This window comes from Diabrotica virgifera, chromosome 6 (genome assembly GCF_917563875.1).
Source record: "Diabrotica virgifera virgifera chromosome 6, PGI_DIABVI_V3a".
NCBI classification, from domain to species: domain Eukaryota; kingdom Metazoa; phylum Arthropoda; class Insecta; order Coleoptera; family Chrysomelidae; genus Diabrotica; species Diabrotica virgifera.
In genome coordinates, this window is record NC_065448.1 from 164,008,395 (window position 1) to 164,026,006 (window position 17,612).

Sequence of the window (17,612 nt, forward strand, 5' to 3'; positions counted from 1 at the left end):
TACCAGTATCACTTGGAGCAACTCAAATATCGCAACTCTTCATGCTACTATAACTTCTGATCTACTCACAATAAAATCCTGGTCCGATTCTAATTTACCCTCTTTTAACGTAGATTAGTAGCATTATCCTATAAAGGAACTCTTCAACCCTTACCTCTTTATAACAGCCAGATCAGTATCGTCGATTCTGTAAAGTTTCTTGGTATTTTTTTAGATAGCAACCTTAAATGGTCCCTTCATATCGATGTGTTAAGCAAGAAACTATCCTCAGCTTGCTTTGCAATAAGATCTGTTTCGAAGGAAATGAATTTAGCCTCTTCCAAAATAACATACTTTTCATTGTTCGAGTCCCATCTTCGATATGGTCTGCCTTTTTGGGGTTCTGGTACAGCTGCCCAATCCGATGTTGTTTTGAAATTACAAAAAAGAGCAATAAGATATCTGTTTGGCCTCAGAAGAACAACACATTGCAGAAGCTACTTCAAAGGTCACAGGATTCTAACACTACCTTCTTTATATATTTTAGAAACTGTTTGTTTAATTCGTAAACATCTACATGTCTTTCCAGCAAGACCTAGACATGACTATTCCACCAGAAATTCTACCTTTGACATCTATTTACCGATCCCGTCCAGTGAGTTAGTAAAGAAATCTATATTATATTCTGCAAGAAAACTATACAACCATCTCCCTCTGCAACTTAAAATGACAAAAGCCTATTTATCTGAAAGACCAATATTATTCAATAGCAGAGTTTCTTAACCAATAACTAAGAAATTACAGTATTCTTATGTATAAGTAGAATCTTAATCTACAGTGCGTCCATAAAGTAAGGCATAAATTCGTTATTTCGTAAACCGGCGACTTTGAGGAAAAATCCCGAAACAGGTCGATTTTTATTTTTAAATTACGATTTTTTGGCATATATATTATCCTCGTGACGTCATGCATCTGGGCGTGATGACGTAATCGATGATTTTTTTAAATGGGAATAGGGGTCATGTGATAGCTCATTTGAAAGGGTATTTAATTCTATATCCAATAATATAAACAATAACATAATTATTTATACAGAGTGTTCAAAAAACATTTTTTTAATTAAAATAAGTGAGACAAAAAGAAGAATATATGTAATTTATTTTAAATCAAAATGCATTTTACTACTGTCAGTAAAGAGAAAAAAATTTTATTTGACAAATAAACATTTGATTTTCGTTTAAACGAAATGTTCAAACTGCCAAGAGACAGGTGGGTGGCAGCTTTAACATTGAATTTAAGCGAAAAACAATATTTATTTGTCAAATAAACATGTTTTCCTGTTTTCTGACAACAGTAAAACGTATTTTGAATTAAATAAATTACATACATTCTTCTTTTTGTCTCAATTATTTTAATTAAAAAAATGTTTTTTGAACACCCTGTATAAATAAATATGTTAATGTTTATATTAGTGAATAGAGAATTGAATACCCTTTCAAATGAGCTATCACATGACCCCTATTCTCATTTAAAAAAAATCATCGATTACGTCATCATTCCCAGATGGATGACGTCACTAGTATGATATATATGCCAAAAAATCGGAATTTAAAAATAAAAATCGACCTGTTTCGGGATTTTTCCTTAATGACGCCGGTTTACAAAATAATGAATTTATGCGTTACTTTATGGACGCACTGTATATTTGAGTGTCATATGCAGCAGCATAACTTATTAAATTTCTTAAGGTAGATTACGCAATTTGCAATTTTTTTTTTAATTTTGCAATATATTGTTAGGGTACTGATTTTTATTTCACTTTATTATGTTTAATTTATATTGACGATTTGTATAATTTTAGTAAATTGTATTTATTATTGTTTTTATTTATGATTCTTGTAAGCTTTGTCTATAAAATTGTTAAATTGTTCATGACATCAAGGCATATTTCTATTCTATAACCTTGTTTTAGGCACTCATTTAATATTCGCTTCCCACGATTCATATTGATAGTAAACTGTTTTTAAGAAAACTATTTTCTTAAAAATCCACGTACAATACGGATCTCAAATATGTATATCTATTAAAGTAAAAATAGATAACAGAGTTGCCACATTTCGGAAGCAATAATATGCGTGCTTTGTCAAATGTATACTTGGAGTAGTATATTATCTTAGCGCCAACACGGAAAATCGATGAACTAACAATAAACTGGTTGCTAACATTATTGCGTCCTGATACAAAATTTAAATCATAAAATATATCTGTCATCTGATTATATGTTGCCAAATTGAAATTAAAAAGGAGAAGTTTGAATATTTTGTCAACTTACAGAGTAGCAATGATACTTGAAAAACGACAGGAACAACGAAAATTATGGCTTGACATTATTGCGTCCGATATACGGACGCAATAATTCGAAGGTATCAATAATGTATGTAATTGGGATGTTATCAGACGCAACAATGATAGAATGATGTATATATATATATATATATATATATATATATATATATATATATATATATATATATATATATATATATTTATATATATATATATAATACAGTATCTACTTCTAATTCAGTTTTAAACCGAGTTTTGCTTAAAAATTAAAATTGTCTCCATGGTTCATTAAGAAATGATTCGGAGAACTGATGCTTATAAGCAGAAAACTTCTCCGACATAAATAAATTAGAAGCAACTAAATGTCCGGAGAAGGTAGACCTTTGAAAGATCTGGTACTTTGAATAATATGAACCTTTAAGTCGTTGTCTAATTCGGCGCTAAAATTGACCAGCTCCTTAAATATGCCTTTATTTTCTGAATTTTCTTTTTCGTCGTGACCTCTTAAAGCTAACTCGAAAGCTCCACAACACCTTATAACATTTGTAGTTTTTTTTTCTAGCGAAAAACCACCAAAAATTTCTTTAAAATATTAATCTTTATTGTCAATTAATAAATTAAACTTAATAAATAATCAAAATATTATCAAAATACCCACGATCATGATGCACTAAAAGTTTAATTATAAATACAAAAACTTTTTAACAGAAAATATACATAATAAAGCGACAAACCAGCACGTAAAGAAACTCAAAATAAATAGACCTGGCTTCATAAGTACCCTCGTGCCTGGCACAGAGATTCTAATGTTAAGGTATACTAATAGTCCAATAGCTCTTTCTCTGTCACTTACATATAATGCTCGTAAAATCTTTCTCTCTTTACTCGTGCCAGTACTGACTTCGGCGCGAAGGAGATTCTCCTGTCGAATACTCTCCGCTGTCGGCAGGGATTGTATTGCGCCCATAGTTGCCATATTTTATATAATTTATGAAGATCAAAAGAAATACACACAAAAAAATTAATAGGAATTAAGTTTTGAAGATAAAAAATATGTTTATGGATAGTTAGCAAGGTAGTGCCATGGCTCTATGGCACTACCTCACGGGCCGCCACTGAAAGATAAACTGGGTAAAAAAGAAAAAGATAGAAAGGAATGGATATCTGATGAAACCTGGAACCTTATCGAGGAAACAAAACAACGAAAAAAAGATATCTTGCAACCAGAACTGTAGAAGGAAGAGCGAACCGACAACAAGAATATCAAACAATAAATAAAACAGTTAAAAGAAATGTAAAAAGAGACAAAATTAGGTGGGCTGAAAAACTGACAAAACAAGCAGAACAGCTGCACAACACAACAGAACTAGAGAGCTATACCAAATTACTAGACGACTAACAAAAATTGGGCCCAATTGTTTGAACATTGTAAGATCCAAGACAGGCGAATTACTAACTGCAACAGATGACCAGGTAGAGAGATGGAAAGAGCATTTTCAAGAGATGCTAGGCACGCCCAGGTTTAACGGAGATGAAATTGCCGAAAACCGGCCGAATATAGACTTGCATATATCTTGCGAGGCCCCTTCCGCAACGGAGATAATAACGGTGTCCGGACAAATAATGCCCGGACAAATACTCCCGGACAAAAAATCCCCACAAATTATCCCTGGACAAAAAATCCCCGGACAAAAAATACGCGGACAAATAATCCCCGGACAGAAAATCCCCACATAAAATCCCGGACAAATAATCCCCACAAATTTTTTTGGACAAAATCTCCCCACAAAAAATCCTAGACAAAAAATCCCCAAGAAATATTTGCTGCCGAATAGTTATGTAAAAATTTTCCCGAAATTTTAACAAATTTCGTATTCCAATTCCATGCTGAAAACTTGAAATTTTACATGACAAAAGAGTGTGAGTTTTTTCAAAAATCGTGGAAGATATGGGGAATGAGCTAAGGCCTCGTTTTCAGGTCAGGCGCTTAACGTGCGTTTTGATAACGCGCGATTACAACTACATACATTTTACTAAAGACAGTTCACATGCTAACGCGCGTTTTAGGTTATTAAAACGCGCGATGACATGTGAACGGTCTCAAGTAAAATGTATGTATTCTTTGCGTCAAAATATAAGAAATCTGGCCTGGCGCTGGTGGGATGTCCCTACCGATTTAGTATCATAATAACAAACAACAAACCCTCCAGGAGCGGATTCGCTAAAATTAAGGGGAAAGGAACAAGTGCAAAATTTTGACGCCTGTCAAAATTTTCAATGTGTTTTAAATGTAATCATTTTTTTCGAATCCTGAGAAAATTAATATGTACGTATTTTTGAAAAATTTAAACGCAGAATGAAAAATTACTTTATTACCGAGGGCCGAAAGTCCCTTGGAATGAATTAAAAGTTTCTTTTGAATGAGATATTTGAAATTAAAAATCACACTAAATTTTCTCTTAGTTTTTCACCCCTGTAGCTAATTAAAATAAACATTTTAGAAGTTTTCAGGGACTATCGGCCCTCGGTAATAACGTAACGGCTTAAAGCCGAAAGTTCGTACCCATCCCCTTAACAAAAAAAATTCAAGTCTTCAAGTAGATATAATATTTTAATGGGGTTGGAATAATAAATATAAATTTAAATATCATATCATTATATTTATTACGTATTTATATCTATGTAGTTATAGGTACAGTGGAACCTCGATAAGTCGGATTAATCGGGACCGCGGCCGATCCGGGTTATCGAAAAAGTTAATTTCAGATGACTAAACGAATTCGTCTACAGTAAACAAAATTTTTAATACATTGTCTAGAAATTTTAATTTTAATAATTTATTTGCATTGATAGGTAACGACTCAGTTCTGTAAATAATATAAAGTACGGCCCTAGTAGCTGTTCCAAAACTATTGCCACCCGTCGCAAAGACAATTGAGGGATTAGTAACGTCAACTATTTATTATGATACTAAATCGGTAGGGACATCCCACCAGTGTCAGGTCAAATTTCTTATATGTTGACGAAAAGAATAGTTGTAACCTCGCGTTATCAAAATGCGCATTAAACGGCTGTCATAATTGCACGTGTCACGATTTTTGAAAAAAATTACACTTTTTGTCATGTATAAACAAATAAATTTAACAAAAATATAACACAAATAAAGTTTTCAGCATGGAATTGGAGTTCGAAATTTGTTAATATTTCAGGAAAAATTTTAGAGAACTATTCGACAGCAAATATTTCTTGGGAATTTTTTGTCCGGGACTTTTTGTGGGGATATTTTGTCCAAAACAATTTGTGGGGATTATTTGTCCGGGATTTTTTGTGGGGATTTTTTGTCCGGGGATTATTTGTCCGGGGATTTTTTGTCCAGGAATATTTTTTTGTGGGGATTGTGGTCCGGGAAAATTTATCCGGGGGTTATTTGTCCTAGCTTCATAATAACAGCTATCAAATCTCTAAGAAATAACAAGTCCCCGGGAGTCGATAACATTACTGCTGAAATACTTAAAACTGATCCGCATCTAACTGCTGAAATTTTGCTCCCCATAATCCGAGGGATTTGGGAAACAAGCTAACATTAAGCTTCCAAAAAAGGGCAACCTCACACTGTGCAAAAATTGGAGAGGAATAACCTTGCTTTTATTTAGAGTTAAACGAAAAGAAAACATGTTATCACTAATAAATATATACGCTTTCACAGAAGAAAAAGAAGAAGAGGTGAAACATGAATTTTATGAACAACTAGAACCATTGACTGAAGAAATGCACATTCAAAATATCAAAATTATTATGGGTGACGCTAATGCAAAGGTTGGAAGAGAAGGCGTACCTATATAAAAGCATACCAGGGGGCGAGAGTAAACATATGAATACAAACGATAATGGACAAAGATTGATTACTTTCGCAATAATTGAAAACAGGATGATAATAATGAGCACACATTTGAGGAGAAAAAACATATGTAATGGAACATGGAAAATTCCAGGATCAAAAGAAACTAACAAAATAGACCACATCTTAATAATACAAGCGAAGTTCTCCAATTTGATAACAAATGTGAAAACGTGCAGAGGGGCAGACGTAGATTCTGATCACTTTCAAGTTAGAATAAATATGAGCGATGCAATAATTAAAAAGCATAAATTAAAAAAGAAAGTTGAACGTAAATTTAACTTTGAAGAGCTGCAAAAATCTGAGGTAGTACAGGGTTACCAAAAGCATATATAGGAAAGCTATGCCAAACAAGATGGTGCTAATATGCGTATAAAGATAGAACAAAAACTCTTGAAAAGGACAATAACTATAAAGGAAGCAATGTCGAAAAACATACCAAGATAAAAAAGATTTAAAAAACACTGGTGGTTGACAAATGTAAAACATGCAAATCAAAAATGAATAACCATTTTTAATTTCGTTGCAAAACGAAAATACAGCCGCACCATATTCCAGTCCAATCAAAGAGTGCACCAGTAAAACAGTTGAAAAAGAGATCAGAGTGGAGATTAAGGCAAGGGAGGATTTCGTACGGGAAGATCAACAACAGCACAAATACTGTTTATTGATTACCAGGCTGCGTACGATACAACAGACAGAAATAAAGTAATAGAAACGCTAAAAGAGTTCCAAATACCAACAAAAATAATAAGATTAGTAAATATGACACTTAGAAAAACCACTTGTGCTGTGAAATGCAATGGTACAGTCTCAGAAGAATTCAAAGTGAAAAAAAGGGGTTCGTCAAAGAAACCAATTAATTGTCCCCTTTGCTATTCAATAAAGCTCTGGAAAAAATTGTGAAATAGTGGAATAAATAGGTCCGGAACTCTTTACTACAAGGAACACAAATACTTGGCGTATGCTGATGATGTGGTTCTCACTGCAAGAAGTGGAGAAGAATTGGCAAGTAAGGTAAAAAGACTATTTCGGGCCAGCTCTAGGATTTAAAGTGAATATTAATAAATCCAAGTACATGGAAATTGCGAGGGAAAAAGAAAGACACATTATAATACATTTAAAGTTAAAGGTAGAGGATGGATCAGAGGTAGAATTTGATAGGGTAGAGGAATATATGTATTTGGGTACACTTATCGATCAGATATGTAACGAAGAAGCAGAAATCCAGTTAAAACTGGCCAAGAGTAATAGATGCTCTGGTGCTAGGAACAAAATAATTAACGCTAAAGAAATATCGCGTAATACAAAAATAAGGGTATACAAAACGATTATTAGACATACAATGCTATAAGTGGCCGAGACATGGACTATGAATAAATCTGAATAGATTGGAAGCCCATCTTCATTTCACTCTGCAAGCTCTAAATATAAATTTTATCCCTATTCTTCCAGCCTAGTTAAAAGTTTAAAGGAAACATCTTCTTCTTTAAGAAGAAGAAGATTTCTTTCCTTTTGTTTAAAGGAAACATATATTATTATAATAAAATAATAGAGTTTGTTGATTCTGAAACAATCAAACGCCAAGAAGATAATGACTTTATGAAGAATATTATATGGTGCGACGAATCAAACTTAAAAAAAACAAAATGATTAATAGGAACAATTGGCATTACTGAAGTGAAGTAAATAAACATCTTATAAGAGTAAGTTGTTTTCAAGAGCGATGGGAAATTTGTTTTGGGATCAGAGACAACCAGGTTGTAGCTCTCCACTTTTATGCTGATAACATATACGGTTACAAATTGCAGTTAAACAATTTTATAATTTTTTATTAATTATATATTTATTAATAAGTACTTTTTTAGGTGAAAGACACACCAATATATTAAAAGAAATAAAAACCAATTACTTAGTCCATTTATCACCACCAAACACCAACCATAACTGCCATATCTATCAAAATATTTTCTTTAAGTTTGTTAAAACCCCAAAAGTTCGTTATACAGAGTTTTATGTATGGAAAGCCTCAATTATCTCGGAAACGGCTTACACGATTTGTATACATTTTGATGGGTAAGGGTTTTCTAATGCGGCCGATATTATAGTGGTAACTACATTGTTTTCAGATCTTCCGTTTTTCTGGAAATATAATAACCATTCTTATTTGAAATGGAATAGCTTTTATATTTTTTGCGTTTTGAAGTCCTTAAGAAATATTAATTATTTTTCATGTGATATTCCCTATAACTAAATGCCACAATTTAGGAGTTATTGCTACATTAAAAAAAATTAAACAAATTATAAAAATCAAATTTTTCAGCCCGGGTATTTTAGGTTCTTTGGATCATTGGAAACAAAAAAGGTTTTTTTGTAATTTTTCTAGTTATAAACAATTTAAAACTAAAAAAAACGAAACATTACGATTTTTAAGGTTCAAAAACACAAGTAAAAAATATATAATTTTTGAAATTACAAAGTACCTTAATTTAAGCTCAAACCTTCTATCAGCTCTGTACACGAAATTTTGGCACGTTTTATTCTAAAACATTGGTTTTTAATTGTTAATGAAGCGTAATATGAGAGGACGGGCGATTGGGCTGCATTAACAACTAAAAACAATATTTTAAAAAGAAACAAGCCCAAATTACTAATAGGTAACTGATAAAATAAGGTTTGAACTTAGGTACTTCGTAGTTTCAAATATAATATTTTTATTTGTGTTTTTGAACCTTGAAAATCCTTATTTTTAGATTTTATTCAGTTTTAAATTGTGTATAACTCGGAAACGATCAACTTTAGAAAAAATTACAAAAGACCTTTTTTGTTCCCAATGGTCCATGGAACCTAAAATAATGTCCAACCGGGCCGAAAAAATTGATTTTTATAATTAATTTTTTTTTTAATTATTTGAGCTATTACTTTGACATGGCATTTAGGTATAGGAAATACAAGTATAAAAAACCGCTAAACGCCGTAAAAATGAGTTGCGCATACAATATTCCAGCTACAAAAGATCTGATATGAATATTACGTGGCGCGAAAATGTATTTTCATTTTGATGCAAAACAAAATTCTAGTTTTATTTTAAAAGATTTTTCCATAATATTTGCTCAATTTGAAGTAAAACGCGCCACAAAAGGGTAACCTTGATACAGTTTGAATTTTGAAACTCTTTTGTGGCGCGTTTACTTCAAGCAAATATTATGGAAAAATCGTTTAAAATAAAACTAAAATTTTGTTCTGCATCAAAATGAAAATACATTTTCGCGCCACCTAATATTCATCTCAGATCTTTTGTAGCTGGAATATTGTATGCGCCACTCATTTTTACGGCGTTTAGCGGTTTTTTATACTTGTATCAGGAGTTTTTCAAAGTTATTTATAAATTAAATGTATGAAGTTGAATGCAATGTTTCTCGATTACACGTTAAGCTTTATAAAGGGTCGCCTTTGTCGCATTACCTTCCAAATGATCTAGTATCCATCGAATGTACACTAGATTTTTTTTCTATTCGAAATAGATTGAAAAAAAATATTGGGATGGCCGGTAAATAAACTCAGATTGCCCGTTGCCAGATCAAATTTAGCGTCGTAACCACTACAACTACATAAAACATTTCGGGAATAATCGTTAATTGGATTATACTTTTGTAGCTTAATAACTTCTAAACGACTTAACCGATTTTGATCACTAAACATTAGTTTGAAACGTATTGACAAGTAGTATCGGATGCATCTAAGGTCAAGTATGGTAACTGAAGCTAGTACAGGAATTATTAGGCTTGAAAAACCGTTTTTCCCCTAGATAATAGATTTGATCATACTTATGAAGCCTATAACTTAAAAATTCGAATTTTCCCGGATATGAGATATACACCGTTAGATTCGTCTCGAGTCCTTCTACAAACGCTTAGTTATTGGCGCAATTTGTAGCTTGAAGTTTTGAGTAATTGCCGAAAAACCAAAATTTTCAAAGTTTAGTTTTTCAGTTTTTCCGCTATACTGAGCCGAGTGTATATCTGATACTGACGACTTACACACCATTTGAAAGCTTAACTCAACAGTATTGATTTGGTGTATTTGCGGTTCTCCTGTCTCTTCTTGAATCGAAGATATATACCCCCAAAAAATATGCCGTTTTGTACCTACCAAGTCCTATAGCTGGCTTATGGGTGGTCAAAACTCACAAACTACACCGGTTCTGAATCGGCCCTGACCCCCTCTTCAAACACACAAAAAAATTCAGATCGGTTTAACTTTTCCACACACATACAGTCGGAAAAATGAAAGAATACCCATGAACGAACATATAAAACACGCTGTATTTTCCTGTCACCGTGTCACACGCTATAACTTTTCCCATGCGGTACGATTCATTTTCAATCAAATTAAGTCAAAACAGAAAGCGAAACGTACGCCGATGTGTGTAGTATATAGTATAGAGTATACAAAATATATATACACATCGACGTTCGTTTCAATTTATGTTTTGACTTAATTTGATTGAAAATGAATTGTACCGCATGGGAAAAGTTATAGCGGACGGACTATACATACATACATACATACATACATACATATCCACAAACATTTTCCCTTTTTTAAATAGAAATTGAGTCATATTTCTGAGCTCGGTGACTTTTGAATGGTATAACCGATTTTCAAAATTAGAGATGCGTTAGAAAGGTAATGATCAGTAATATTAGAAGCCGCAAAGGTCGGACTTAAATTTTCCAAGTTCTTGGGAGTTTTGGGGACGAGAACGAAAATCAGACCCTAAATAGGAAGGGCCGTAAAATCCACACCCTTGGACCAAAATGGATGGTTGACATATGAATGGGTGAGTCTTTTCCTGAACTTTAAGATGGGAGTTGGCCAAATTTTCAATTCAGTCAGATTTAGAAAATCGAAAATTTCGTGTATATATAGTGTCGCGTGTTGGGGGGTGTGGGTGTGCGCCACTGGCGAGAACTGCCGTTCTCTGGTAATAAATATAAAAAATATACAGAGTTTTCCATATGAAATAAAAAAGTACATTAGATTTCCAGAAAAACGAAAGATCTGACAACATTGTAAATATCACAATAATATCGACCGCATTAGAAGACCTTTACCCACCAAAATCTAAAAATCGTTCTAGCCGTTTCCAAGATAATTGAAGCTTTCCATACATACAACTCACTCTGTAATTAATCTACAAAAACCAATTTTCACAAAAATATCCTGTAAGTATAGTGATATATATAGATAGTGTAAGCTCGTCGTGAAACACCTTATATACTTTCATCGGACAATATACTTTTTCTATGGATGCTATACAATGTGCAATTTCTCTCACTACTTACACACATTCAAAACGAACAATTTCTCAGGGTGTGAGAAAAGTCGGCCATTGCAGTGAGAAATATTTTTTCTCACGGGTTCCATACGTAGAATCGCGGTTTCCATGGTAATATGCACAATACAAACACAAATATTTTTGTCAAATAATATGTGTCAAATCAAAACTTACGAGGAATTACCTTTCAAAACTGTTCAAATATAACTAGTAACTATAATTTTAAATAAATAAAATTATATAAATATTAAGAATATTAAATACCTATATATGTGTATAATATGTATTTTATTTCAATTTTGGTATATAATCTACATAATAGCACCTAAATTATTTCATTTTGAAGATTGAACTCTTGACAAAAACGCATCCATAGAAAAAGTACAGTATCCAACACGTGAGAAAACGACATATTTCTCCCTCGCTTGATTTGCGGCACTCGCCTCGTACCTCGGCTCGTGCTAACAAACGTCTGCGCTCGTGAGAAATATGTCTTTTTCCTCTCTTGTTGTACAATATACTATTTCTTTCCTCAGGCAATATATTTTATACTTCCATATTTGGGTACTATTTACACTATGTTTCTGGTAATGAGATTCTTATTCCTTTGAGATCTAAAACAAACATAACCTGCTAAGTAAAGATTTTTGCTAAAGTAAAAGTATATGATTGAAACATATGAAGGGTCAGGGGGAAGAACGATGAATGTCTATCTGCAAGCATTTTCGGTAAAATGAGAAACAAAGTTACATATTCATTGTTTTCCTCCCTTGCCTCCAATCTTGTGATGTGTTTTTAAGATGATTCTCATCGTTATTTCCCCTTGGACATTCACAGGTTGAGAGTACTCTTTCTCTTTCTAAGCTAACAGATTGCTCAACAATCGCAAAATGACCAAAAATTGATATTCAGCGTGTTTTCCTCTGACCCTTTATCTATATACAATGTGTTTTTTCTTTCTATATATACAATATATAAAATGAGTGAGAAGAAAATCTCAATGTAATTGAGGTTATCAGTCAAGGAGAAATAAAAAATGAAAAAACTATTTTAATCTTTTAATAGTAGACGTTTCGTGGAGTATTCCTGCACTTCATCAGTTCTACTGATTGTGAAGTTACATATAAGATTTACACAACAATGTCATCACAATAGGTATATATATATATATATATATATATATATATATATATATATATATATATATATATATATATATACAATAGCACTAAAGGCCTTAGAGGCCCATGGCTTGAAAAGTTTGTTTTTTTCTTTCTTCATTTTCACGTTTCTTTATGTGCTGAGCTCTTCTCTGGCTTGATATGTGATTTTCCTCCATTCCTTCCTGTCACTCATTTTTCTTTTTTGGCCCTCTAGCCCCATTCTTTCCAAATCTTTTTCGACGTCTTGCTTCCATCTATTTTTCGGCCTTCCTCTTCTCTTTCTTGAAGTTATAGTGTAGTTTAGTACCTTTTTTGGAGTCCTCGTGTTTGGCATCCTTTCAATGTGACCTCGCCATCTAAGTCTCTGAGCCTTTATCACTCCTATTATATTAGGTTGGTTGTATAATTGCTTTAACTCATCATTTGATCTTCTTATCCATAAACCGTCCCTTATTTTTCCTCCATATATCTTCCTTAGTATTTTCCTTTCCCAGATCTCCAGTAAATTTTGTTCATTTTTTGTCATTGTCCATGTCTCACTGCAGTATGTTACTATTGGCTGTATAGTTGTTTTGTATAGCTGTACTTTTGCCCTTCTTGATAGAAACTTGCTTTTCAACATTACATTAAGCGCATGTACACTTCTATTGCCTGCCATTATTCTAGCTTGTATTTCTTCTTTAATGATAGGTTTACGTGGTATTATTGCCCCTAGGTATGTAAATCTTTCTACCATTTCGAATTCGTATGATGTTCCTTCTTCTACTTCTACTTTAAACTTTTGACCCTTCCTAAACTGACCATCTGTCCACTCCATACATTTTGTTTTAGTTGAATTTATATATAGTCCCATTTTCTTCGCTGCTTTTACTATTCTCTGTACCATCTCCTGTAGCTCTTTTTTTCCTCTTGCCAGTAACACCACATCATCCGCAAACGCCAAAACTTGGTGTCTTCTTTGATATATGAGTCCTTCTCTATTGATTTTTGCTTCTCGCATTATTTTTTCTAGGCATAAGTTGAAGAGTAAAGATGACAGAGGATCGCCCTGTCTTAATCCTTCGTTTACTATAAACTTTTCTGATGATTGATTGTTTATTTTGACTCTGTTTTCTGTATTCTTCAGAGTGAGATGTATCATGTTACGTAGCTTTCTGCTAACTCCCAATTCCTCAAGCGCCTCTTTTAATTTCTTCCTCTTTATTCTATCGTATGCTTGTTGGAAGTCGATGAATAGTGCTATCGTTGGTAGGTTGTGTTCATAGCTTTCTGCTTGTAATTCTCTGATTACGAATACTTGGTCCGTTGTGCTTCTCCCTCTTCTAAATCCGCACTGATATTCGCCTATTATATTTTCAGCTTCTTTTTCAAGTTTGTCTTTTATTGATTTTCCTAGGATTTTGTATACGGTATTTAATAAAGCTATTCCTCTGTAATTACTGCATTCTGTTTTGTCGCCTTTTTTATGTAATGGGCAGATAATTGCTTCCTTCCAGTCCTCTGGTATTCGTTCTTTTAACCATATATCTTTTATGATTTTGTGTATCCAATCATTCAGCAATTTTCCACCATATTTCATCATCTCTGCTGTTATGTTATCGCTTCCAGGGCATTTGTTGTTTTTAAGATTTCTAATTATTTCCTCGATTTGTTCTTTGCTCGGTGGATTATCTTCTATGTCTTCTAACTGTTCATTTTCTGTCTCTGCTTCTATGGATTCATTTTGGTTTGGCTTATTCTTGCCATTTAGTAATTCGTCAAAATACTCTTTCCATCTCTCTACTATTTCTGCTTCGCCGCTTATACTATCTCCAGCTTTGTTTTTAACGAATATGGGTTTTTGCTGGTATCCTCTTTTCTCGTTTCTGGCACCTTGATACAGGTTTTTTATTTCTTTATTTCTGTAGTTCTCTTCTATTTCTTTTAGCTTATTATCTAAGTGTTTTCTCTTCTTTTCTCTCAACAACCTCTTTACTTTTTGTCTTTGTTCTATATATCTATCATGCGTCTCTGTTGTTTCTTTCTTGATCATTTCCATCCTTAATGATTGTCTTAGTTCTATTTCTTTTTGGCACTCTATGTCGAACCACTCCTTCCTCTTTTTAATCTCTTGTTTATTACATTCTTTTGCTGCTTTGTTCATTACTTGCTTTATGATTTCCCAGTTGTTCTCCGTTTGTTCTTCTATTTGTATCTTTTTTAGTTCCCTTTCCATTGTTTCTCTGTATGTTTCTTGCTCTTTTTTTGTTGCAAACCGAATTGGTTTATTTATACATTTCTTTTCTTTTATTTTGTTTTTGTTTTCAGGTATCAGTTGCTTCATTTTGATACCCACCATGTAATGGTCGGAGTCGGCATCTGGTCCTCTGTATGTTCTAATCTTCTTTATACATTGCTGCTCTTCTTTTTCGATCAGCACGTGATCTATTTGGTTTTTGGTCTTTCTATCTGGCGATATCCATGTTTCCTTGTGTATTTCTTTTCTTTCGAAATATGTGCTCATTATGATCATATTTTTTTCTCTTGCAAAATCTATGAGGAACTGTCCGTTTTCTTTAGTTTCATTGTGTTTACTATGTTTTCCTATTGTCGGTCTAAATACTTCTTCCTTCCCTATTTTGGCATTTGCGTCGCCTAAAATAATTTTCATGTCGTATCTGGGTATACTTTCGATTGTTCTATTTAGTTCACTGTAAAAAGATTCTTTGACATCATTATCTTTTTCTTCAGATGGTGCGTGAATATTTATGAGAGTGATTTTTTGGTATTTTCCCTTGATCCTGATACTACATATTCGATCTGATATTGGTTTGAATTCTACTATTGCTTCCTTTAGTTCTTTTCGTAGCATAAAACCTGTGCCTAGTGTTCTATTCTTTCCGCCGCTATTAAAAAACACTGTATCTTCTATTTCTAATATATCATTTCCCAGCTGTTTCGTCTCCTGCAAGGCTACTATGTCAAATTGGAACTTTTCGATTTCTCTCGCTAGATGTTTAAGTTTACCTTCTCTATATGTGCCTCTTACATTCCATGTTCCTAAAAGTAAGTGTTCTTTTCGACATGTTCTCTTGTGTTTTTGTCCGGTTTTCATTTTTTTTCTCTTTTGTCCTTTTTTTGAATTATCGTTATCCTTTTTCTGTACTTGTGTCGTCATCGTTATTCCCATGGTACAATTGTCTGCTAGTTTTTTGATGTTGTTTTGATCATTCTTCCTTCTTTGTCGTTCCACTTCCATTCGTTGTTGTTTACCCATATTTTTTTTACTCCAATCTTGACTTCATTTCCTTTGTTTCTTTCTTCCTGAGCAATGTTTCTAATTATTTTCTGTATTTCTCGTTCTCTTATGGTTGCATCTTCGTTAATATATACCTTCAGCCCTCTTATTTCTTTTAACTTATACTTTTTTTCCATTATTTTTCTTTTTTCTTCCTGGTTTTCTAATTCAATGAGGCATGTTTTTTCTCCTAGCTTGTGAGCATTCCTTATTTTAACCTCTACTCCTAAGTGTTGTTTGATGAAATTGTTAGTTGTTTCTTTTAACCCTGCTTGTTCATATGTGTCTATCCTTAGACCGTTCATGACTACGTTATTTATTCGTCGGTGTTTTTCCATAACTTCCATGTGGTTTGTTATTTCTCTGAGTTCCTCCTTGATTTCTATATTCTCTTGTTTTAGTTCCGCATTTTCTTTTCTCAGCGCTCTGTTTTCTATAATGAGCTTTTCTATTGCTTCCTTGCTTTCTTTTTGATTTCTTTTTATTTCCTTAATGTCATCGGTGAGGTGGCTCATCATTATTAATAATTGATCAATTTTTGTTTCTTCATTTCTTTTCTCTTGATTTTTTGTTGGTGTTCTCGAGAACTTTTTGCTCTTTCTAAAAATATCATCTTCCTCGTTATCCATATATCTGTCCTTCCTTTTTGACCCTCCTTCTGACTGTGTGTCATCACTGTCTAAAGTTTCCAGATACCTTTCCATTTTCCGGCGCCAAACACTGTCTTCCACCTCAAAAGTGCAGAGAAGACAGCGTTTACCGTATTTATTTTGTATATTTATTATCGGTTGTTATTTTCTGTGGTTACCTGGAAAATCTACTCACAACGGCAACGTCGCAATTTCATCGGCCAGAGTTTCGTGTCTACGTTTTGTTGTTAAACAGGCTTAACAATTTTAGCGATCTTACTTTTTGTATGTCCTTGGTTCTATTTTGATGTTATTTCACCGATTTTAATGTTTTTAATTATCACTAACCTTAACTTAATGTCTTATATTGTTCACTGGATACTTTTAATAACTTATTTCCCGTTACAACTCTCAAAAATTGAGTTTATTGCAGACGGTAAATACAATATTTGTTTTCGTTTTGACTGCCGTGTTGCCAATCATCACAATAGGTTGTGTTGTTAAAAACTTAATGGCTAAAAAATACATAAAATTTATAATGCTAAAAATATTTACAGCCAAAAAATGTCACAAACATCCTGAGTGGTAAAAATCCTAAGGTTATTAAATAGTTACATATAATTTATTTTGAAATATGAGGCCAGGAGAAGAAAGTCAAAAGAATTTTTTTAAATCCATTTCTTATTCTAACTAAAAAGCACACAAAAACCTAAGCAAAAACAAATGTTAGGTGTCTATAATTAAATGGATTTGAAAAAGGGATGTGAAAATCTGAACTAAATTACTGTAAATTACTATAAACCTAGCTTTTCACCAAAAAACCCCTTTGTGACATACAAAAGGTAAAACAAAATTAAAGATATAAGATCACCGTGAAAACGGCAGCAAAGTATGATGTCACAAAAAAGCCTTCAAATGAAAACTCGGTTTATAGGTTGACGATGCACCCTGAATTATATCTGATTTTATTTACTAGAAA

The 17,612-nt window shown here is 32.9% G+C and overlaps 2 protein-coding genes across 5 annotated transcripts in view; both read right to left on the reverse strand.

The window, feature by feature from the left end:
• LOC126886229 (uncharacterized) overlaps positions 1 to 16,708 on the reverse strand; it is a 53,895-nt gene extending 37,187 nt beyond the window's left edge. Inside the window, exon 1 of the mRNA XM_050653093.1 lies at positions 15,980 to 16,708. Within this exon, the coding sequence (XP_050509050.1) occupies positions 15,980 to 16,708 (729 nt within the window). The remainder of the gene's footprint in view (positions 1 to 15,979) is intronic.
• Positions 1 to 17,612, reverse strand: part of LOC114339689 (uncharacterized) — a 108,148-nt gene that overhangs the window by 48,574 nt on the left and 41,962 nt on the right. For all 4 annotated transcript variants that reach the window (XM_028290359.2, XM_028290358.2, XM_028290356.2 and 1 more), the window contains one exon: positions 11,829 to 12,178. The gene's annotated coding sequence lies outside the window, so the exon portion shown is untranslated. The remainder of the gene's footprint in view (positions 1 to 11,828; positions 12,179 to 17,612) is intronic.